Source organism: Bubalus bubalis, chromosome X, assembly GCF_019923935.1.
Source record: "Bubalus bubalis isolate 160015118507 breed Murrah chromosome X, NDDB_SH_1, whole genome shotgun sequence".
Taxonomy (NCBI): Eukaryota; Metazoa; Chordata; class Mammalia; order Artiodactyla; family Bovidae; genus Bubalus; species Bubalus bubalis.
The window spans coordinates 67,246,919-67,270,490 of record NC_059181.1 but is presented as its reverse complement, the minus strand read 5'-3'; the positions used below and the strand labels follow the sequence as shown (position 1 = coordinate 67,270,490).

The window sequence follows — 23,572 nt, the reverse complement described above, 5'->3', positions numbered from 1 at the left end:
TGAACATATACCTAGGTTCTGCTAAGAGGCATCTGCTAGCCAATCTGTGATTGGGAGCAGCTCAAATTCTGTTTGCACAGATGGCTGGGGGCTAATTACATGTTTGATGAACTTGTTAAGACAATGCTGCATGTGTCCTCCCCTGGCTGCAAATTGCCAGGTTACTGGAGAGTTTCCTGTATTAATTATGCCTAATTTGGTCTTGAGAGTTCCCTGTTTGTCTGTCTGTCACAAAGTTTGTGATTACGAATTGCTCATGTTGACTGGGAGTGAAGCTAAATTGCTGATGGTTCCCACATGTAGCAAAGTCACTCTGGAAACCAAAAAAAAAAAAAAAATTACCATGTTGCCTCTGTTATGGCATATATATATGGCATTTCTTTCAAGAAAAAACTTCAGATTTTAAAGAAGTCAGTGTTTGAACTATCTTACAAATTTCATTACAATTCTGGATGTGATGCTAAAAAGCAAATGACTGCTGTCCAAAATGAGTTATAACTCACATGTTCATGTAAGTGAATATAAATAAGAAGAAAAATAGAGAAAAAGTAACTAATTCTAATAACAATGTGTGAATCATCAACTACATTTTAACCGATGAATGCTGTAATTTGAACATTTCAGAAATCTTTTTGCATTTGTACAAATAATGCCAAAATAACATTCTGCTTATTCTCAGAGTTGACAAATTATTCCTCTCTGAAAGTCTCAACTCTTGCCATAATTCACTATACTATGGAAATTATTGTATAAAACTATTCCAAAATCTACCTGTGTAGGTTTAGTTTATTATGATCCACACAGCCAAAGGTTTTGGCTAGTTAATGAAACAGACGTACATGTTTCATCTGGTGGTGGTGGTTTAGTCGTTAAGCTGTGTCCAACTCTTGCGACCCCATGGAATGTAGCCCGCCAAGCTCCTCTGTCCATGGGATTTTCCAGGCAAGAATACTGGAGTGGATTGCCATTTCCTTCTCCAGGGGATCTTCCCAACCAAGGAATCGAACCCAGGTCTCCTGCATTGCAGGCAGATTCTTTACCGACTGAGCTATGAGGAAAGCCCTTGTTTCATCTACCAAACACCAAAAGCCTTTGACTGTGTGGATCATAATAAACTGTGGAAATCTCTTAAAGAGATGGGAATATCAGACCACCTTACCTGCCTCCTGAGAAATCTGTATGCGGGTCAAGAAGCAACCAGTTAGAACCAGACATAGAACCAGACATAGAATGTTTCCAAATTAGGAAATAAGTACGACAAGGTTGTATATTGTCACCCTGCTTATTTAACTTATATGCAGAGTGCATCATGTGAAACCCTGGGCTGCATGAATCACAAGCTGAATTCACGATTACTGGAGAATTATAAAAAATTTCAGATATACAGATGATACTACTCTAATGGCCACCTGACCTGCCTCTTGAGAAATCTGTATGCAGGTCAGGAAGCAACAGTTAGAACTGGACATGGAACAACAGACTGGTTCCAAATAGAATAAGGAGTACATCAAGGCTGTATATTGTCACCCTGCTTATTTAACTTATATGCACAGTACATCATGAGAAATGCTGGACTGGAAGAAACAGAAGCTGGAATCAAGATTGCCGGGAGAAATATCAATAACCTCAGATATGCAGATGACACCACCCTTAAGGCAGAAAGTGAAGAGGAACTGAAAAGCCTCTTGATGAAAGTGAAAGTGGAGAGTGAAAAACTTGGCTTAAAGCTCAACGTTCAGAAAACGAAGATCATGGCATCCGGTCCCACCACTTCATGGGAAATAGATGGGGAAACAGTGGAAACGGTGTCAGATTTTATTTTGGGGGGCTCCAAAATCACTGCAGATGGTGACTGCAGCCATGAAATTAAAAGACACTTACTCCTTGGAAGGAAAGTTATGACCAACCTAGATAGCATATTTAAAAGCAGAGACATTACTTTGCCAACAAAGGTTCATCTAGTCAAGGCTATGGTTTTTCCAGTGGTCATGTATGGATGTGAGAGTTGGACTGTGAAGCAGGCTGAGTGCCGAAGAATTGATGCTTTTGAATTGTGGTGTTGCAGAAGACTCTTGAGAGTCCCTTGGACTGCAAGGAGATCCAACCAGTCCATTCTGAAGATCAGCCCTGGGATTTCTTTGGAAGAAATGATGCTAAAGCTGAAACTCCAGTACTTTGGCCACCTCATGCAAAGAGTTGACTCATTGGAAAAGACTCTGATGCTGGGAGGGATTGGGGGTAGGAAGAGAAGGGGACGACAGAGGATGAGATGGCTGGATGGCATCACTGACTCGATGGATGTGAGTCTGGGTGAACTCCGGGAGTTGGTGATGGACAGGGAGGCCTGGCGTGCTGCGATTCATGGGGTCACAAAGAGTCAGACACGACTGAGCAACTGAACTGAACTGAGAGAAGGGAATGGCAAACAACTTCAGCATTCTTGCCTTGAGAACCCCATGAACAGTATGAAAAAGTAAAAAAAAAAAAAAAAAGAAAAGAAAAGAAAAGACACTAAAAGATGAACTCGTCAAGTCAGTAGGTGCTCAATATTCTATTGGAAAACACTGGAGAAATATTTCCAGACAGAATGAAGAGATGGAGCCAAAGCAAAAACAACACCCAGTTGTGGATGTGATTGGTGGTGGAAGTAAAGTCCAATGCTGTAAAGAACAATATTGCATAGGAACCTGGAATGCTAGGTCCATGAATCAAAGCAAATTGGAAGTGGTCAAACAGGAGATGGCAAGAGTGAACATTGACATTTTAGGAATCAGTGAACTAAGACAGACAGGAATGGGTGAATTTCATTCAGATGACCATTATATCAACTACTGTGGGAAAGAATCCCTTAGGAGAAATGGAGTAGCCCTCATAGTCAACAAGAGTCCTAAACGTAGCATTTGGGTGCAGTCTCAAAAAAGACAGAATGATCTCTGTTCGTTTCCAAGGCAAACCATACAATATCACAGTAATACAAGTCTATTGCTGAAGAAGCTGAAGTTGAACAGTTCTATGATGACCTACAAGACCTTCTAGAACTAACATAAAAAAAAAAAAAGTCATTTTCACCATAGAGGGCTGGAATGCAAAACTAGGAAATCAAGAGATAGCTGAAGTAACAGAGTAACAGGCAAGTTTGGCCTTGGAGTACAGAATGAAGCAGGGCAAAGGCTAATAGAGTTTTGCCAAGAGAACGCACTGGTCATAGAAAACACCCTCTTCCTACAACACAAGAAAGGCTCTACACATGGACATCATGTGTCATCTACATGTGTCATGTGTCATCTACATATGGTCAATACCGAAGTCGGGTTGATTATATTCTTTGCAGCTGAAGATGGAGAAGCTCTATACAGTCAGCAGAAACAACATCAGGAGCTGACTATGGCTCAGATCATGAACTCCTTATTGCAAAATTAAGACATAAATTGAACAAAGTACGGAAAACCACTAGGCCATTCAGTTATGACCTAAATCAAATCCTTTATGATTATACAGAAGAAGTGACAAATAGATTTAAGGGATTAGATCTGATAGACGAGACTGCCAGAAGAATTACTGAAGGAGGTTCATGGCTTTCTATATGAGGTGGTGATCAAAACCATCCCCAAGAAAAAGAAATGCAAAAAGGCAAAATGGCTGTCTGAGGAGGCCTTACAAATAGCTGAGAAAAGAGAAGCAAAAGGCAAAGGAGATAAGGAAAGACATACCCATCTGAATGCAGAGCTCCAAAGAACAGCAAGGAAAGATTAGCCCTCCTAAATAATCAATGCAAAGAAACAGAGGAAAACAATAGAATGGGAAAGACTAGAGAGCTCTTAAAGAAAAGAAACATTTCATGCAAAGATGGGTACAATACAGGACAAAAGATGTATGGACATAACGTAAGCAGAAGATATTAAGAGGAGGTGGCAAGAATACACAGAACTATACCAAAAAGATCTTCATGACCCAGATAACCACAATGGTGTGATCACTAACCTAGAGCCAGACATGCTGGAATGCAAAGTCAACGTTTGTAGGAAGCATAACTACAAATAAAGCTAGTGGAAGTGAAGGAATTCCAGCTATTTCAAATCCTAACCAAAATATGATGCTGTAAAACTGCTTCACTCAATATGGCAGCGAATTTGGAAAACTCAGCAGTGGCCACAGGACTGGAAAAGGTCAGTTTTTATTCCAATCCCAAAGAAAGGCAATGCCAAAGAACGTTCAAACTGTGGCACAATTGCACTCATCTCACATGCTAGCAAAGTAATGCTCAAAATTCTCCAAGCAAGGCTTCAACAGTACATGAACCAAGAACTTCCAGGTGTTCAAGCTGGATTTAGAAAAGGCAGAGGAGCCAGAGATTAAATTGCCAGCATTTGTTGAATCATAGAAAAAGCAAGAGAGTTCCAGAAAAAAAAAAAATCTACTTCTGCCTTATTGACTATGCCAAAGCCTTTGACTGTGTGGATCACAACAAACTGGAAAATTCTTCAAGAGATGGGAATACCAGACCACTTGACCTGCCTCCTGAGAAGTCTGTATGCAGATCAAGACTGGTGCCAAACTGGGAAAGGAGTACATCAAGGCTGTATATTGTCACCCTGCTTATTTAACTTATATGCAGAGTACATCATGCGATATGCCAGGCTGGATGAAGCACAAGCTGGAATCAAGATTGCTGGGAGAAATATCAATAAACTCAGATATGCAGATGACACCACCCTTATGGCAGAAAGTGAAGAGGAACTAAAGAGCCTCTTAATAATTAAAAGAGGGGAGTGAAAAAGCTGGCTTTAAAACTCAAAGTTTAGAAAACTAATATCATAGCATCTGGTCCCATCACCTTATGGCAAATAGATGGGGAAACCATGGAAACAGTAAGAGACTTTATTTTATTGAACTCCAAAATCACTGCAGGTGGTGACTGCAGCCATGAAATTAAAAGACACTTGCTCCTTTGAAGAAAAGCTATGACAAATCTAGACAGTGCATTAGAAAGCAGAGACATTACTTTGTTGACAAAGGTCCGTATAGTCAAAGGTATAGTTTTTTCAGTAGTCATGTATGGATGTGAGTGTTGGACCATAAAGAAAGCTGAGTGCCAAGGAACTGATGCTTTTGAACTGTGGTGCTGAAGAAGACTCTTGAGAGTCCCTTGGACTGCAAGGATATCAAACCAGTCAATCCTAAAGGAAATCAGTCCTGTATATTCATGGGAAGGACTGACGCTGAGGCTGAAGCTCCAGTACTTTGGCCACCTGATGCAAAGAGCTGATTCATTGGAAAAGACCCTGATGCTGGCAAAGATTGAAGGGAGGAGGAGAAGGGAACAACGGAGGATTAGATGTTTGGATGGCATCACCAGCTTGATGGACATGAGTTTAAGCAAGTTCCGGGAGATGGTGAACAGGGAAGCCTGGTGTGCTGCAGTCCATGGGGTCAAAAATAGTTGGACATGACTGAGCAACTGAACTGAATATAGTGCATAATTTAATCTTCCATAATCAGTTTTCACCATATAACTAGCCAGGAATTAAAATAAACTTCCAATATCTAGCCACTAGTATCTAATTCTAAAATCCTTAACCTGGGACTCAAAATCTCCCCATGCCTAAATTTCCTAATGTGTAAAATAGGGTTGATAATGCCTATATGATAGGAATAAGATGTATGTAAAGAATCTAGCTCAGTATCTAGGGCTTATTATTAGTTCCTGCAGTGTGAATTAAACATGTTTTCAATCTTTTCTAATTCTTTTGTACATACATATAGCCTATAATCAACCTACACTAATGGCTATTCCTTAAATATACAGTAAAGGACTTTTTTCTGGATCGCTATCATTTGAATATGCATTCACAAATTTTTTCTGTAATTGAATATCAGTTGAAAATCTTATTGTCATTGAGATTATATAATAACATATTTACTTTTAGAAATACACACTAAAATATACAGGGGTGTAGTGATAATGTCTGATGCTTGTTTTCATTGCTTTAATAAAGCAAAAAGGATAAATGAAGCAGATGTAGCAAAATCTTGGTAACTATTTAATTTGGATGAGAGATATATAAGGGTTTATTATACTATTATTTCTACTATTGTGTATGTTTAAAATTTTCATGACAAAAAAATTTAAATAAATATTTCATAGGTGAATTTGAGTATACCAGGTAAGCAAATGCCAGAGTTCATGATCTCATTCACAATTAAGCAAAAACTTATTTCAATGGTGGGGAGTTACAGGGAGCAGAAGGCAGAATTCTTTTATCTTCTGTAAACCAAAGGAGAGCATGTAAGCCTTAGTGACTGTGAAGGAGAAAAATGACCTTAAGATTGACAAAAATTTTAGGAGACTTGCTTTCTTTAATAAAAAGTCAAGAACATGTAAATTTTAAATTACAGTGATTTTGATTTTAAATATAATCCAAATTCTCGGAATTGTATAAGATTGGCCAGATACAGTTTAGTGTAAACAGAAAGGGCTTTATTTTGGGGGCCACAAAATCACTGCAGATGATGGTGACTGTAGCCATGAAATAAAAAGATGCTTACTCCTTGAAAGAAAAGTTATGACTAACCTAGACAGCATATTAAAAAGCAGAGACATTACTTTGCCAACAAAGGTTCATCTAGTCAAGGCTATGGTTTTTCCAGTAGTCATGTATGGATGTGAGAGTTGGACAATAAAGAAAGCTGAGCGCCAAAGAATTGATGATTTTGAAGTGGAGTATTGGAGAAAACTCTTGAGAGTCCCTTGGACTGCAAGGAGATCTAACCAGTCCATCCTAAAGGAAATCAGTCCTGGTTGTTCATTGGAAGGACTGATATTGAAGCTGAAACTCCAATACTTTGGCCACCTGATGTGAAGAACTGACTCATTTGAAAAGACCCTGATGCTGGGAAAGGTTGAAGGCAAGAGAAGGGGACAACAGAGGATGAGATGGTTGGATGGCATCACCGACTCAATGGACATGAGTTTGAGTAAACTTCGGGAGTTGGTGATAGACAGGGAGGCCTGGTGTGCTGCAGTCCATGGCGTTGCAAAGAGTCAGACACGACTGAGCAACTGAACTGAACTGAAACAGAAAGGACATAATAAGAATCCTAAATCATAGAGAAGCAGAGAGATTATTTTAAAGCTGTTTTCTAGAAAGAAGTGTCTTGTGAAGGTATATAGGACAATGGAAACATTATGGAATTATGTCATGTACAGTGTTCTTAGTATAACAGGAAGGATGATGTTAATAAACAATCTTTACATACATAGAGGATTTTTCAACCAGGTAAAGCACATCCTGTAGTGTCTTTTTATTTTTTCACAGAAAAAGGAGATTTTTGAATTAGATTTCTGAGATATCTTCCACTTGCAAAGGTTTATCCTCTAAGTTAAGGCATTTTCAATTTTATTTACAATGTAAAAACCAAACAGTAATATATATTAGAGTGTCTAGTGAGGTAGCCTGATAAAACTTATTTCAGGAAGACAGAATAAAGCCTGAAAAAGAAAAAAAATTACAAAAAACTACAAAGTACTTGAGGAAAATGTCAGCCAAACTCAGTTCATAGGAAAGGTTAAGAAATTAAAATATAATTTTGAAATTGAAGATTACAGATATAGTAATTATGCCATCATGGCTTTTAAATATCTCAGTTGCATATATCAAAAGGAACCTCTTAGATGGAAAAGAGAAATTTAAAACGTATTGAAGAGTTTAAACTAGTTCGGTGCATCACTTCACAATTCAATGCTTATTGTTGTTGAATGCTTCAATTCCTCATCCATATTAACTGTCTATTCTAGCAAGAAGCTTATTCTAGGATAGGAATTTGGATTTTAGATGAGATTAATAATCAAAAGATGCAGATCTGAGTCCCAACATCACTACTTACGTGACAGAGGGAAAATTATGACTCAATCTTGTTTTCCATTAATAAAATAAAAACATAAATACTGACTTCTGTTAAAATTTATATTGAGGAATTTAGAGAAACCCTAAGTAGAGCAGGGAAAAGCTAGCCAGTCATACATATGGTCATCATGTGACCGCTGTGCAATTCAGGAGGCCAACAATGTGTTGACATTCATAATGCTTCCACCGTTCTAGAGGTAGAATGTAGGCATAGAAAAATGACCATTAACATATCATACATACAGGCCTTAATTTTGAATTATCAGTTAAGATATTCACCATTTATCTGAAAAAAAAAAAAAAACAACATATAAAAGCAACTGTGGAGTATAAATGTGGAGTAGTGAGAGTCATCTACACTGGTGCAAACAAAAAGCTATATTATCTGTAGAAAATTTTAAAATGGTAATAAACCAACAAAAACTGATCAGCTTTAATTATCACCATGATCTGGCAACTTTAAACAATGTCAATGATAAAAACACACCTCTCCAGAAACACATTTCTTGGTCCTACTGTTGAGTTTGTATATATATGGTGGTGGTTTAGTCACTAATCTGTGTCCAATTCTTGCAACTCCATGGACTGTAGCCCACCAGGCTCCTCTGTCCATGGGAATTTCCAGGCAAGAATACTGGAGTGGGTTGCCATTTTCTTCTCCAGGGTATCTTCCCGACCCAAGAATTGAACCCAGCTCACCTGCATTGCAGGCAGATTCTTTACCAACTGAGCTATGAGGGAAGCACTTTCAAAAGTGAAGTGACAATACTGTAAAGTTAAAAAATAAAATAAAAAAATAAAAAAAAAAGAAATTACAATTTCCTGAAGGCATAATAACAGAAATAACGGAGAAATGGAATAGAAAATTTTTAATCACAATATTTACTGTATAGCAACAGAGAATATTAAAAGGGGCTTTGAAAAAAAAAAAGTGAAGTGAAAGTGTTAGTTGCTCAGTCATGTCTGACTCTTTGCAACCCCATGGACTGTAGCCTGCTAGGCTCCTCTATCCATGGAATTCTCCAGGCAAGAAAGAATACTGGAGTGGGTAACTGTTCCGTTCTCCAGGGGATCTTCCTGACCCAGGGATTAAACCCAGGTCTCCTGCATTTCAGACAGATTCTTTACCATGTGAGCCACCTTGGAAGCCATATATATATATATATATGTATAAAATGATATATGCTCATTTGATACATATATATACACACATATATATCACTAATAAGCATTGTATTGTACACAGAATCTAATTTAGAGAACTCCCAGTTATACCAATAGCACCTGACACACAACACACACAGACTCAATTACAGGAGTTCCTTTGGAGAATAAGTTCAAAACAGTTTAGAATTATTGAGGCTCACTTTGGGTGCAGTTCACTTCTCCAATCTTCTGGTACAACATATCCATATCCTTGTTTACAGTTTCAAAATAATGATAGTGCAGTAAATGTCTCCACTTTTGGAGCAGGGTTCACTATGCATATTAGTTTTATACTGCTGCTGTAACAAATCACAAACTTAATGGCTTAAAAGTTTTAAATGGCTTCAGTATTCCCCTCTGTAAATGCAAAAATTTGTCTCTTTCCCTGCCTCCAAAAGATATCATGGAGATAAATAACTGGATTGGTACCAGAATCTGAATAAATAATAAATCTGATGTTTAAATATAATGTCAAGACTGGCCTCATATCACCTTCCAAATAATTCAGAGCGAGAACTCAAATCTCAAACTTCCTGGCCTCTGCAATGTTACCACCTACTAATAGGCTCCCCCTTCTTCCAGTTTCCAGTAACAATAACACTTCCTTTTGATCCCTCACCAGCAGCATCTTTAAAGTTCATATTTCTACTGAAAGTCTGTACAAGGCAATTTAGGCTACACAGTATTCTTCCAGCTTCCATCCAGTGCCTGATTCCAAAGTCATTCCCACACTTTAGGTACTTATTACAGCAGCAGTCCACTTTTATTACCAAAGTCTATGTAGTTTTCTACTGCTCTATAACAAATTAACACATAATTAGTGGCTTAAGACAATACCTATTATTACCTCACTAGTCCTGCAGATTAAGAGTCCAGGTATGACATAACTGGGTCCTCACAGGGCTGAAATCATGGTGTCAACCAGCACTACAATTTCGTCTGTGGCTTGAGTTCTTCTCCCAAACTTAACCAGTTGTTGACAAAATTCAGTTCCTTTCAAGTCTAGGAGTAACATCCCATTTTTCTTGCTGTCTCTCAGCCTGGAGGCATTCTCAGCTCCCAGATGTCACCCTCAACACTTTGCCACCTGATGCCCTTCTGTCACGTATCTGTTTGCTTCTTCAAGGTCAACAGAATATCTGCTGCTGTTTCTTGTCTCCTTTAATGTCTCACCTGATTATGCCAGACTCACTCAGAATATTACCCTTTTGATCAATTCAAAATCAAAAATAAACAATTCAATCAAAAAGTGGGCCAAAGAACTAAACAGACATTTCTTCAAAGAAGACATACAGATGGCTAAGAAACATATGAAAAGATTCTCAACATCATTCATTATCAGAGAAATGCAAATCAAAACCACAATGATGTTCCATCTCACGCTGGTCAGAATGGCTGCCATCAAAAAGTTTACAAACAATAAATGCTGGAGTGTGTAGATAAAAGGGTACCTTCTTACACTCTTGGTGGGAATGCAAACTAGTACAGTCACTATGGTGAACAGTGTGGAGATTCCTTAAAAAACTGGAAATAGAACTGCCATATGACCCAGCAATCCCACTGTTGGGCATACACATTGGGGAAACCAGAATTGAAAGAGACATGTGTACCCCAATGTTCATTGCAACACTATTTACAATAGCTAGGACATGGACGCAACCTAGATGTCCACGGTAGACAAACAGATAAGGAAGTTGTGGTACATACAATGGAATATTACTCAGCTATAAAAAAGAATGCATTTGAGTTAGTTCTAATGAGGTGGATGAAACTGAAGCCTATTATACAAAGTGAAGTCAGAAAGAGAAACACCAATACAGTATATTAGTGCACATATATGGAATTTAGAAAAATAGTAATGACGACCCTATACGCGAGACAGCAAAAGAGACACAGATGTAAAGAACAGACTTTTGAACTCTCTGGGAGAAGGCGAGGGTGGGATGATTTGAGAGAACAGCATTGAAACATGTATATTACCATATGTAAAACAGATGACCAGTCCAAGTTTGATGCATGAAGCAGGGCACTCAAAGCCAGTGCTCTGGGACAACCCAGAGGGATAGAGTAGGAGGTGGGAGGGGTGTTCAAGATAGGGGGACACATGTGCACCCATGGCTGATTCATGCCAATGTATGGCAAAAACCACCACAATACTGTAATTAGCCTCCAATTAGAATAAATTAATTTTAAAAAATCAAATGGTTAGCACAAAGTGTTCTGTGTTATTTCCCTTCTTCTTACCACCTTTTATAACCTAGTTTATAGACAGATGCCTCTTGTTTTAAAGCAATGTGACTTTCAACAGTATGTTTCATATTCTCTGTAAAATCAAAGAGAAAGTTTAATAAAGTAAAGCATGTTCTTAATCTCAAAAAGTCCACCTAGTATGTTATATTAACACTCTACCTTTTTAAAAATATATTCTATAAAATGAAAACTTTAACAGATGTTTAAAAAACTTTTAAGAACTGGCCCAAGAGAATTCGTGGAGAAACCTATTTGCTTTGTGCACAATTGTTTCTGCTGGCTGCGTGCATCTTTAGTGTAGCTCTTACCTAAGGGATAACTCATTCATTTTAACTTTTGTCTTCTGTGTCCACTGAGGGAAAAAAAGTCTCATTCACCCTCCTCTGCTCTGGTATATCTTTTCTTGCATGATCATGCTGTGGCTAGACTTTTAAGAGTATTTACTGTACGCACTATAAACACTGCAGCTTCCTCTAACTAGTTTTAGCAAACAAAGTCAGTATGTCTATGGGGACATGCACAAATCTCTACATTTCTAAAGATAACTAAAAACATGCACTCTTAAAAGTCATTAGATGAGAAGGAACTTCCCCCCATCCATACAAAATCACTTGGTCTATTTTTGAAGTCTGACAAAATACCATTTAGAAATATGTTCATTTTGTATTTAATGTATATGCGCTATTGTCCATAGTATTATAAAAGGAAAGCCACTCTACTAAGCTTTGTATTTCATTATTAATTTCTGCTGTATTTCAGGTAACAACTTGGTTACAAAAGAAAAGCAGGTATTAAAGCCGGTCTAGTCTCTTGCTCCTCGAACGTGAACTGCGCTGTGTTTCCCTGTCTGACAGATTCAGGCTGCTGCTATTATCCCTGTAGAGTATTTATCAAATCTTTTGAGAAATATAGCAAATAAAATCAGAAAGCTACTCAAACAGCAACAGTCAATTTTATGTAAGAATTTCTAATCCAAAACCATGTGCAACTTTACAGGTTTGAATGAACTTCACTACAGGAAGTAGTGAGAAGCCCTGAGAAATAAACATAAATCATTATATATAAGACATGACAGAGATTATGCACTAAAAAAATCGTGTCAAATAATTTTCAATACCTTTTAAAAGTCAGTCACAGATATATAGTCATAAGAACCAAAAGAAATTTATTTACAAAATTCCTTACTTGACTGGTGGTGTGAACCAACAAACCATTAACTAAGACCCCACCAATAGTCTTCAAGCCAGTTCACACAAGAGAACAACCACTGCAGTTTCTGATAATTAGGCCAGAAAGATGTTCTTTTGCAGGTCCTTCCACTAAAAAAGGAGATATTAATACATTTGACCATAGGGACCTATGCAAGTAGCAACATGATACTTGCAGACTCACTTGAATCATAGCTTCTAGAGTGCTGTTCCCTAACTACCTTACATAGTTGTTTCACTACTTTTGCTGATTTCTTTGCAGGCTTCTTTCTCTTTTTCTTCTCTTTCGTTGGTTTTCTCTTTTTCTCCTTCTCTGTTGGCTCCTTTTTCTTCTTCTCCTCTGCTGTTGGCTCCTTTGTCTCCTCCACTGCTGGCTTCTTTCTCTTCTTTTTCCTTAATACCAGTATAAACTGCTTTGTTATAACCTTCTCGATTCCGAGCAATTTCAATGGCAAAAAATTGTATCCTGGGTGCTGAAAGGTGAATAGAATTGATTATTGTCCTAGTCTTAGTTAATTCTCTAAACCTAGTGGAAACTGACAAAGTTGAACTAACATACAAGGCATTCAAGTATAGTCATAAGATTCAGAGATGTGGAATTCTAATCCTATACTAAATGAAGCTGAAAATACTTAATCTATCTCCAGTTACTCAAGATACAGTAATATGATCTTTAAAGTTATAACAAAATGATTCCCAAACCATCCATCTCATTGATTCATCAGTAAAACCAGACCCCTCACTTTCCTTAATCAGAAACAATCCCAGAGGCAAGAAACTCACCAAAGATGGTGTTTTCTTCAGTGTAGCCCTGTGAACAGTTCAGTCGCAGCAAAGTACCATAGTTGAAGTCTTCCACAATCCCATCGAACTTCAAGCAGAATGGCCTCCACTTCTATAAAGGCAAAAAAGATATCTTAGCTAAAAATGCAGGAGGCTGGTGAAGTCAGGCCAGGAGAGTGGCTTCCATTTCCCCAGTAAGGAAAATAACCACAGTGAAAGAGACTAGAATTGAGCTGATTGCTAGTTTCACTAGCTATGAGTTTCTGTGCTATCTTTGGCATCTTTAAATTGGCATTTTCCAACATGAGCAATATTTAAATCTGATAAAATACTTAAATTCTTGTCTAGAGAAGAGAATTAAACTTTAATTTCTTAAGTATATTCTCTGTTTTAAGTTATTGGCTAGTTCAGCCCAAAATGGTTACTCATTCCCACTGAAGCACAAATAAGACAAAGAAGGCAGGAATTAGGCCCAAAGTCACAAAGTTAAATTTTAAGAAAGAAGTCCATTCAACAAAGGCAATTTTCCAAAGATCAGTAACAGCCTGCTTAGAGTTAAAAGTTTTCATTCTTCATAAGCCAAGAGCCTACTCTCAAGGAAAACCATTTCCTAAGTATAAGCATTTTAGTGCTCTGTAAAAGTAGAAGATAATCAAGTAAGCAATGCAAAACACAAGTTTTCCAATTATCCACAGCTTGTGATATGATCTTAAATCCAGAGGACTCAAACACCTCTCTGTACTCTATTTGCCAACCTTCTATCTAAGCCTTCTGGTTAAACTACTCACATAAAAAAATTCATTCCTTCTCCTCTGAAAGAGCTAGGTGTGTAGTAACAAAAGGTCCAAACCAAAGTGGAAAAAAAAACCATATTCAGTGAACATGAAAAATCCATAAACCAGAAAAACATTCATTTAATAACATATTAGTTTATTAAACTACATAAAAGCCCTGCTTCTTTACATATTTGCCTTAAAACAACCCACCCCCAAGTCTAAAGGTATAAAAATGTATTCATGATCAATAATTGTTGATCAGATGCTAGGCAATATTTAAAAGAGAGGATTCTTACCTCTTTAGCTGATTCTGATTTGAGCTCTTCTGGATCCAGTATATCTATCTTGAGATTCTTAAAATTTTCTCGAAACTCAGAATAGATTTGGTCATCCACTTTGGTGAGTTTCAGGAACTGTGGGTCAACTGATGAAATCAGCTGCCAGAGAGTAAGACAACATACAGATGCCAGTCTCTAATTCGCTATATTTCTGTCCCTTCTTCCCCCAAAATTCCTCATGGTTCTCAGGGCAGGAGAGTTCATTAGAATATATAGACAGTCTAGGTTTCAGATGAAATCATGACATAATTCTAAAGAGCCATAATATACTACAGTCCCTTCCACCAATTTAAACTACTTTGCTCCTAGTAATGCCTGGTTATTACCCTCTGTGGGTTGTTTATTAAGTCAAGAAACATTTATTTAGTGCCTACTAGGGGCCAGAAAAGCTTCCCTGGTGGCTCAGTGGTAAAGAAGTTGTCTGCAATGCAGACCATGGTTTGATCCCTGGGCTGGAAAGATCCCCTGGATCCGGAGAGCATGGCAACCCACTCCAGTACTCTTGCCTGGAGAATTCCATGGACAGAGGAGCCTGGTGGGCTATAGCCCATGGGGTCACACAGAGTCGGACACGACTTAAGCAATTAAGCAGCAGCAGCAGCTGCAGCATGGGTCAGACATCCTTTTGCTTGTTAGCAACAGAACACTGGGCAAAGAAGCACAACTCCTCACTGTCAAAGCAAAATTCACTTCCATACCCCTGTTCTCTGTAGATAATATTTTAGAGTAATAAAAATTATCTCCAAAACACAAGTATTTAACTTACTGAGAATGGTGCTTAGCAGAGCATTATACACTGAAATTACATATTTAATTCTGCTTCATAAAGAACATAGACAACTCACTTTGTAGTAGATTTCAGCATGCTGCATTGCTCTCATGGCCCAAGCCATTTCAATATCAGGCTGCAAAGGAGTGAAGAACGCCAGGTCAGAACTCACCTAATCTTGCTACTAAAGAACAAATTTAAAAAGTCTGTGGATGTCTAGTTAATGTTCAAGAGGGCTACCAAGTTTGGTGTTACTATCAAAGGTTAAAAACTGGACTAGTGAGTCTGGAAAATATAATAATCCTTTTGTCCTTATGACAACCAAAAGAAAACCTGCACAGCCTAATAAACAAAATGAGCCACTGGCTGTCTTCCCAGCAGTTAGTGAAAGTATAGAAGACTACATAAAGCAGCAGATAAATCATCTCAGGACTGAGTTAAATCATTTTAAAACTGAAATACCACACACACTACTAAGGACAAAGTAAGATAACAGAAGTGAGGTTACTCTTCACATTTAAGACTGTAGCATGTCATAACCCATCATTTGTGTTTATCAGATAGCCAATTCCCTATCCTACAATACTTAGAAATTAATCAGTATCATGAAGCAGGCTAGATTATAAAAAGCCTTACAAAGCACCTGTTTCATTGGAATCTCTTACACCAAATAGACGAATTTATTTCATTGACTCCAGAAAAAAAAAAAACAAAACTGCATTTTTACCTCCATGCCTTAGACCATGCCCTTTTCCTGACTGCCAATCCATGCCTTTGTCCATCTACACTTTGGAGATCCAATTCAATAACCACTTCCTCAGCGGTCTTCCTCTACTGTCTGGGTCCTTAGGGTTTCTTCTTTGGCTAAACTCCTTCGGATCTTATACCCTGATCCGCCAATCTACCAGCATACATCACATTATTATTAAAGCGTTATCGTTATTTCTATGTCCGTGTGTCTTATAACTCAAAATACATCATGGGCTTTCTCCTTAGGATCTAAACCAGAGACCAGTGAACTTTACTGCACAATGGAACTACCCTGGGACCTTTAAAAAACTGATTCCTGACTCTCTCCTCCGAGATATTGTGATTTAACTAGGATGGATTGCAACCTGAACACTGGGATATTTAAAAGATTCCCAAGTAACTCTAAAGTGCGGTACAGTTTGGAAACTACCCCTATTCGCATTAGGCCTGCTTCTGGGGACCGAAAAGATTAGAATTAATTGAAAGGCGCAGTTTCTGTCAGGCACAGGAAGAGTCTACGGAAGATAATTGGGTAGGGGGTTACAATTCAGTCGCGAGCCCTACAGACTAACCCAGGATAGCTGGGTTAGTGGAAGCTGTGGGTGAGTCATACTCACATCGTTGCCATAAGACTCGGCTGGGAGAGAAAGAGCATGTGCCACTGACACCAGTTCCCCGGAAACCTAGGAAAGGAAAAAGAGATAGGGAAGGAACGTTCGAGGTTCGACCCAGCTCGGCTTCCCCACTCACCCGACAACAGAGCAACGTCTCACCAACTCCTCAGGTCCACCGGTGGCCTCCATGTTGCAGCCCACAAAGCGTGGTCCCACTTCTCCGAAAACGACTTTTGCCGTACTCCTTCCTCGGTTTTCAGTTGGTTAAAAATGCAGGGCGGGCAAGAGCGACTTTCATCCGGCTGCGCCTGCGCCTGCGCCTGCGCCTGCGCCACACCCTCCCTCGCCTAGAGGCGATACTTCCAGGCCCCTCCTCGCTCGCCCTGCTCAGGAACAAAGGTGTGGCTTAGATGGCTGCTGGAGCACTAGGAGGTGGTTCAAATGTAAATTTCGCATCCCCGCTGCACTATCCTGCTGTTATTCAAATTTACATTCTCCATTTGTGCTTACACCCCTTTTCGTTGGGGACAGACACACTTCGCAATACCCCCATCAGCAACTAAGTTACAAAGAAGCTGCTGCTGCTGCTGCTAAGTCACTTCAGTCGTGTCCGACTCTGCGACCCCGTAGACGGGAGCCCACCAGGCTCCCCCGTCCCTGGAATTCTCCAGGCAAGAACACTGGAGTGGGTTGCCATTTCCTTCTCCAATGCATGAAAGTGAAAAGTGAAAGTGAAGTCGCTCAGTCGTGTCCGACCCTCAGCGACCCCATGGACTGCAGCCTTCCAGGCTCCTCCATCCATGGGATTTTCCAGGCAAGAGTACTGGAGTGGGGTGCCATTGCCTTCTCCTACAAAGAAGCATGATACTAGGAAATGGAGTAGGTAGTAGGTCAAGGAAGAATTATGCTGGTAAGATGCTACATTCACAGCGAAGGTTTCGTTTTCTTCCACTGGGGTCTAACTCTCCCAAGAATTAGTCACCTTGGATCATGGGCCTGTCATCCACCATAATTTGGGGAGAGCAGAGGGGCTTTGTATGCCGAATATTAGAGAGTTGAGACTCTACCCTAAAAACAATGATAAGCTACTGAAGGCCTTTAACTAAAACCAGCTTCATGATCAAACTTAAATCATAAGAAGGTCAATGAAGGTATGGAAGGTAAATTTGAGGAAGGCAAAACTGGAGGCAGACTAACTTGAAGGCATTGGGTGCTTAAAAACCTAAGCTGAGGCACTGACAGTTGAGATGGACGTTGAGAATTAATAAGGGAAACAGAATCTATAGGGCTTTTTGACTAACTGGATATGGAGGATAAAGAAGAATTAGGATTCCAGCATGACTCATAGGTTTCAGAATACAATTAGGGAATAAATGTCATTGAGTTAGAAAACACAGGAGGAGGGATGATGAGTTTAATGAAGAACCTATAGAACATTAGGGTAGAGTTGACTAGTCAGAGGGAGATCTGATCAGAGATATAAATCTGATAGTTGATACTTCAGATTTAATTGAGCTGTCCCAGGGAAACTATGAAGAACTGTAAAGACGCAAAGAGAAGGAGGCCAACAACAAAACTATTTAGGAAGAAGAAAGGACAGCAAAAAAAGAGAGAGAGACAGTTATCAGTGAGACACAGGAAAGAACGGAGGGAGAGTCTCACAGAAGCCAACGGTAAGAGAACTCTCAGGAGGAAGTGGTAAACAGTGTCCACTACCCTGGGTTGAGTACCCTCAGCCCAGAAATTTTGGAAGGTCCTTGAAAACCTTAGCAAGAACGGTTTCAGTGGAGTGGTGAGGACAGAAGTCAGAGGGCAGTGGGTTGAGAAAGGAGTGGGAGTTAAAGAAGACTTGACAATGATCATACAAGGTTCTTCCAGACTAGAAAGAGACATGAGGTCCAAGGAATTTCTAAACTTGTGGTAAAAAAAGAAAAAAGAAAAAACAGAACATGAAAATCTACGTTGGTATCCAACAGATCTCCAGAACTTTTTCGTATTGCAAAACTGAGACTCTATACCCATTAAACAACAATTCCCCATTTTCCTCGACCCCTAGCCCCTGGTTACCACCATACTTTCTTTTTTTCTATGTCTTTGACTACTTTAGATACCTCATATAAGTGGACTCATATAGCATTTCTTTTGGTGACTGGCTTATTTCACTTAGTATAATGTCCTCAAAATTCATCCATGTTGTTGCCAATGTGACAGTATTTCCCTCCTTTTTAAGGCTGAATAACATTCCACTTTATGTATACCACACACTTTCTCTATCCATTTTTCTGTCAGTGAACATATGGGTTGCTTCCTTATGTATTGTGAACAGTGTCACTATGAGCATGGGTGTGCAAAATATCACTTCCAAACTCTGCTTTCAATTCTTTTGGATTTATTTCCAAAAGTGGGATTGCTGGATCATGTGATAATTATAATCTAAACTTTTTGAGGAACCTCAAGGACTTTAAAAATTATGATGTTAGTTTTAAAGAGACTTAAGTGTACTGTGGAATTAGTCTTATACAAAAAAGGGTCCTGGAAGGTGAGATAGGTGTATCTCCAGGTACATAGAATGAAGACAGGCAGCATAAACAGGAAATTGGTGTGATCCCACCAGATGCTTTCTGTTTTCTCTATGAAGCATGAGAGAGCAACTGAGAGCAAGAGGCATTGTGAGAACAATAGTCTGGTCTTGAGAAGTCCTGCACAGCAACTCATGAGAGGGAGAAGAAAGCTAACAAGGAGATGGAGGGAAGTTATAAGGGACCAGCTAAAACTAGAGGACATGATTCTGCAAGGGTAACAGTCTGTATGTAACCCAGGGGTCTGAATGTAAGATGGGTCATTCACATGGATGCTAAATGCTAGTGAATGTGGAGGCCTGACCAGGACATCAATAGACAACAAGAAAATGGAGGGATAGGCTCAAGATGATGGCCAAATCAATGCATAACAAGTGCATATGGGTAGAATTCCAAGAACCACAACTAACCTTTTGCCTGAGGAAGCACTTAGGTAATTTGCTTTATCTAATATTTTGGGCAGAGTCATAATCTCTAAATCTTTCAAATCTATTAAAATATACAGTAACAAAAAATTTTTAAACAGTAAAGAAAAAAAAAGATGTATATAGTATGGGCATATTTTGTTTTTTGTTTGTTAGGACTGTTTTTTTCCTAAATGAGGGAAACTCTCACTATTCAAGTACTCACAGCTTTAGATACTTGCAATGTGGGAGACTTGGGTTCAATCCCTGGGTTGGGAAGATCCCCTGGAGAAGGGAAAGGCTACCCAATCCAGTATTCTGGCCTGGAGAAGTCCATGGACTGTATAGTCTATGGGATCACAAAGAGTTGGACATGACTGAATGACTTTCACTTTCAGAGACTAGGAACTGGGTCCTCACAAGATTGGAAAAGCCAACTGCTTCCATACTGCCAAAGAGCAGAAAATAAAACTGCCACCCAGAGGCCTTTCCGACTGCCAGGCAAAGAAACCAGCCCAGGCAGAGGTTATAAGAATAAGCACTGGGTTTGTGCCCATACCTGTTGTTTCAGATGGCCTCAAAGTAGCTGGATATTAAAATAAGAGAAAGAGGAATATGCTAGGAAGGGCATAAAGGGGGAGAGGTGGTGGACTTCAAGAACCATATCAAGGAGAGAAAGACCTTTGGTGTGGAGTAACAAAACTGGAGATGGAAGTCCACTGGGATGATTCCCTCTTTTTTCTGGAAGGGAATCACTGGCTGAATTTCAGCTTCCTTCTAAGACAGTTGATGCAGACATGCCATACGTGGACCTGAAGGCATTGCTGATCCTGACTATGCTGCTGAGGGATAACAAAGGTGTGGAGAAGATGAAAGCTATAACTGCTGGAGCTAAGGTGCCATAGGGTAGAGGAAGGCATCTCACATTATTGAGTATAAGTTTGTCCAACTCTTTTTGCGACCCCTTGGACTGTAGCCTGCCAGGCAGTGGGTTGCCATTTTTTTTTCTCCAGGAAATCTTCCCAACCCAGGGATCAAACTTGTGTCCCTTGCATCTCCTGCATTGGCAGGCAGATTCTTTACCACTAGTGTCACCTTGGAAGACATAATGGACTCTTAATTTACCTTGAATGAAATGAAAGCTGTTGGTTTTGAGCAGACGCATTATATGACCTGATCATACATTTTAATAGCATTATTCTGGTTGTTGAATTGATTATAGATGGGGGCTTTGGTGGAGCAGTGGGGAGGGTGAAGCAGTGGGGAGGAAAGAAGTCCAGTAACCTAGGAGGAAAACTGATAGTGGTTTGGAACAGGATGGTGGCAGTAGAGGTGGTGACAAGTGGTCAGATTCTGGATATATTCTGAAAAACCAGCTCATAAGATTTCCTGACAGGATAAAAATGAGAGGTGCATGGAAGAGCAGAGTGAAAGATCACTCTCAAGTCCATGGCACAAAAAACTGGGAGGGGAGAATTGCCATTACCTTCGGATGGGAAATACTGCCAGTGGAGAAGGTTTATAGAGGAAGATGGGGGAGTTTGATTTTGGACTCTTGGATTTAGATTGACTCTTAACACAATTTTCTCAGTGAAACACTGAGAATAGGCCACAAGTTAAGAGTGAGGATGGAAGAAGCAGTGTAGGAGGTTTGAAGAGAGAAAATAGGTTGTAAAATAACAGGGTGGGCAGGGATGGGGGCATGAGAGAAATGAGCAGTTTGAAGATTTGGACTAAAAATCTGGTGGAAAGATGTTTTAGGTTAAATAGAGACACAGGGAGTTTCAAGATCGGACAATGCGCATTCTCTATGATCCAGGTACCTGAGTCCACAGGTGGAGGGGCAGCCTTTCCTACCAGTGCCCCACCGGGTGACAGATTAAATCTGGGATCACATAACTACTGTTCAGTCTACCCTCTGCCTCAGTGAAGTACACCAGGCAATGCCTTCCTTCATTCTACCCCCAGATGGAGATACTCTGCCTCCATTTTACCTGAGTTCCATTTGCCAGGAAGGCTGGACATTCTACAGTAGTTCTGAGCCTCTCCTGAGAGCTCCTGGCATCATACGGAGATTTACACAGATGCTTCTGTCTGCCCACGCCGCTGTGAGCTACAGCGGTGGCCAGTCTGAGTTTCCTGTAGCTTTCCTCTTCCTTGAGTTCCATACAGCACCATGCTTTCTAATCACGATTCCCATCAGCACTTCCTGAAGCAGAGTTCCATATAGGCACTGCACCTTAATGAGATAATTTGAGTACCCAGTAATTAGTGGGATGCATCCTGGTAGGGGTGACTACAAGAGCTGTATTTTGGGGGTACTGGTTGCCCCACATATTCCACAAAGGCCATACAGAGGAACCTACAAAATGAAAATTTTAGAAACACTTTGGCCAGGAGGGCTGGGGATTGAAGGAGCAGCATCTCACACCTCTGGACCTTTCTGGCCCCAAATAAGGATGTGCTGCAGGCACAATACCTCCTCTGGGTGTACGTGTTACTCGTCGTCTTCTCCATGAAGTTCAGGAAGATAAAAATGGCCATGGAGGTGCCCGGGCACCCTCTCCATTCAACAAAGCCCTCTACCCCCACCCAATCAATGGTCAGATACGATGTTTTCTCCTTATCTTCATTTGCCATAAATATAAGGAATACACCCCAAATATCTTACATAGTGAACAGATAGCTTCCTGGCAAAAAGTCCTATATGTCAAAAATAAATAAATAAATAAAAACCAGTAATGTGTGCTCTTTAGCAGTAGTTTAGCCATTCAGCAATACAGTCTTTTACAAATACACATTTTTAGGCCACCTCCCCCCACCCCACACCACCCCCCCCACACACACACACCACATTTAGAGAAGCACATTGACGTTAATTGGTAGTTTAGTAATATGATCACCCAGGTAAGTCATTCAGAAGAAGGCAGTCTCCTCCGATATTTCTGAAAATTGTTTTCAGTTATTTAAGGCGATCATATGCTGCTGCTCCCCTTGGTCATTTAGCACATCTCATTCAGGCAAGGGGAGAAGGCAATGGCACCCCACTCCAGTACTCTTGCCTGGAAAATCCCATGGACAGAGGAGCCTCATAGGTTGCAGTCCCTGGGGTCGCTGCGAGTCGGACACGACTGAGCGGCTTCGCTTTCACTTTTCACTTTCATGCACTGGAGAAGGAAATGGCAACCCACTCCAGTGTTCTTGCCTGGAGAATCCCAGGGACGGGGGAGCCTGGTGGGCTGCCGTCTATGGGGTCGCACAGAGTCGGACACGACTGAAGTGACTCAGCAGCAGCAGCAACAGCAGCAGCAGCAGCAGCAACATTCAGGCAAGGAATACCGTGAAATTGTCCCTTGGCTCTCCTTTCACTCAAGAAAGAGAACTTCCAAGTTAAATCTGTCATTTCTGAAATGGTACTCAGGAAGAGGGAATGGAGTCTGACTCTTGATTTCTCTCTTCATCACCATTATGTTCAGGCAAACATTTGAAAAAGATAAGCAGGCTCAGGGCAACTTAGAATTGTATAGCCTCTCAGCTTTCAGAAATCGAGAATTTAAAGGCACTAAAACTGCATTCAATCAATAGCCCTGCTCACTGAAGGCACACAGAAGTGCAGTATAGCATAGAGCCTTGGTGCTCAAAGTATGGTCCACAGACCAGCCCATGAACCAAATTCTGCATGCAATTTGTGAGCACAGTGAAGTCTGAAAAGTTCAGCTCTAGTGATTGGTTAAGAGCTGGGGCACTGACTAGAGCAGTGGTTCTCCAACTTGAGTGTACATCAGAGTCACCTGGAAGGTGTTTTAAACCACAGGTGACTGGGCCTTGACCCCAGAGTTTCTGATTCAGTAGGTGAAGGATAGGGCCTGAGGACTTGCATCTCGCACAAGTTCCCAGGCAATACTGATACTATTATTGTTCTGGGGACAACACTTTCAGAAAAAAACTGGACTAGAGACAAAGCTGGATGGAAACTATGGCTGTATTTGTT

General features: G+C 40.0%; 1 protein-coding gene and 1 long non-coding RNA gene across 4 annotated transcripts; both read right to left on the bottom strand.

Moving 5' to 3' along the window:
• Positions 1-12,500: 12,500 nt before the first annotated feature.
• On the bottom strand, positions 12,501-16,930 carry PBDC1 (polysaccharide biosynthesis domain containing 1). 3 transcript variants are annotated; one of them, XM_006046404.3, is made up of 6 exons: positions 16,758-16,925; positions 16,602-16,667; positions 15,311-15,370; positions 14,424-14,564; positions 13,352-13,463; positions 12,501-13,041 (listed from the first exon to the last, which is right to left on the bottom strand). In XM_006046404.3, exons 1-6 carry the CDS (start codon positions 16,785-16,787, stop codon positions 12,791-12,793), a joined length of 660 nt encoding a protein of 219 aa, XP_006046466.1. In that variant the 5' UTR covers positions 16,788-16,925; the 3' UTR covers positions 12,501-12,790. The 3 variants fall into 3 exon arrangements, with proteins under 3 accessions (XP_006046466.1, XP_044792612.1, XP_025131903.1); XM_044936677.1 differs by lacking the exon at positions 15,311-15,370 and having other exon boundaries at positions 16,758-16,930; XM_025276118.2 differs by lacking the exon at positions 16,602-16,667 and having other exon boundaries at positions 16,735-16,890.
• A 1,224-nt stretch (positions 16,931-18,154) lies between these two features.
• Positions 18,155-22,726, bottom strand: LOC123331742. Its single transcript, XR_006548494.2, has 3 exons — positions 22,433-22,726; positions 21,576-21,820; positions 18,155-18,507 (listed from the first exon to the last, which is right to left on the bottom strand). It is a non-coding gene; the product is annotated as an uncharacterized LOC123331742 (long non-coding RNA).
• Between the last annotated feature and the right edge of the window lie 846 nt (positions 22,727-23,572).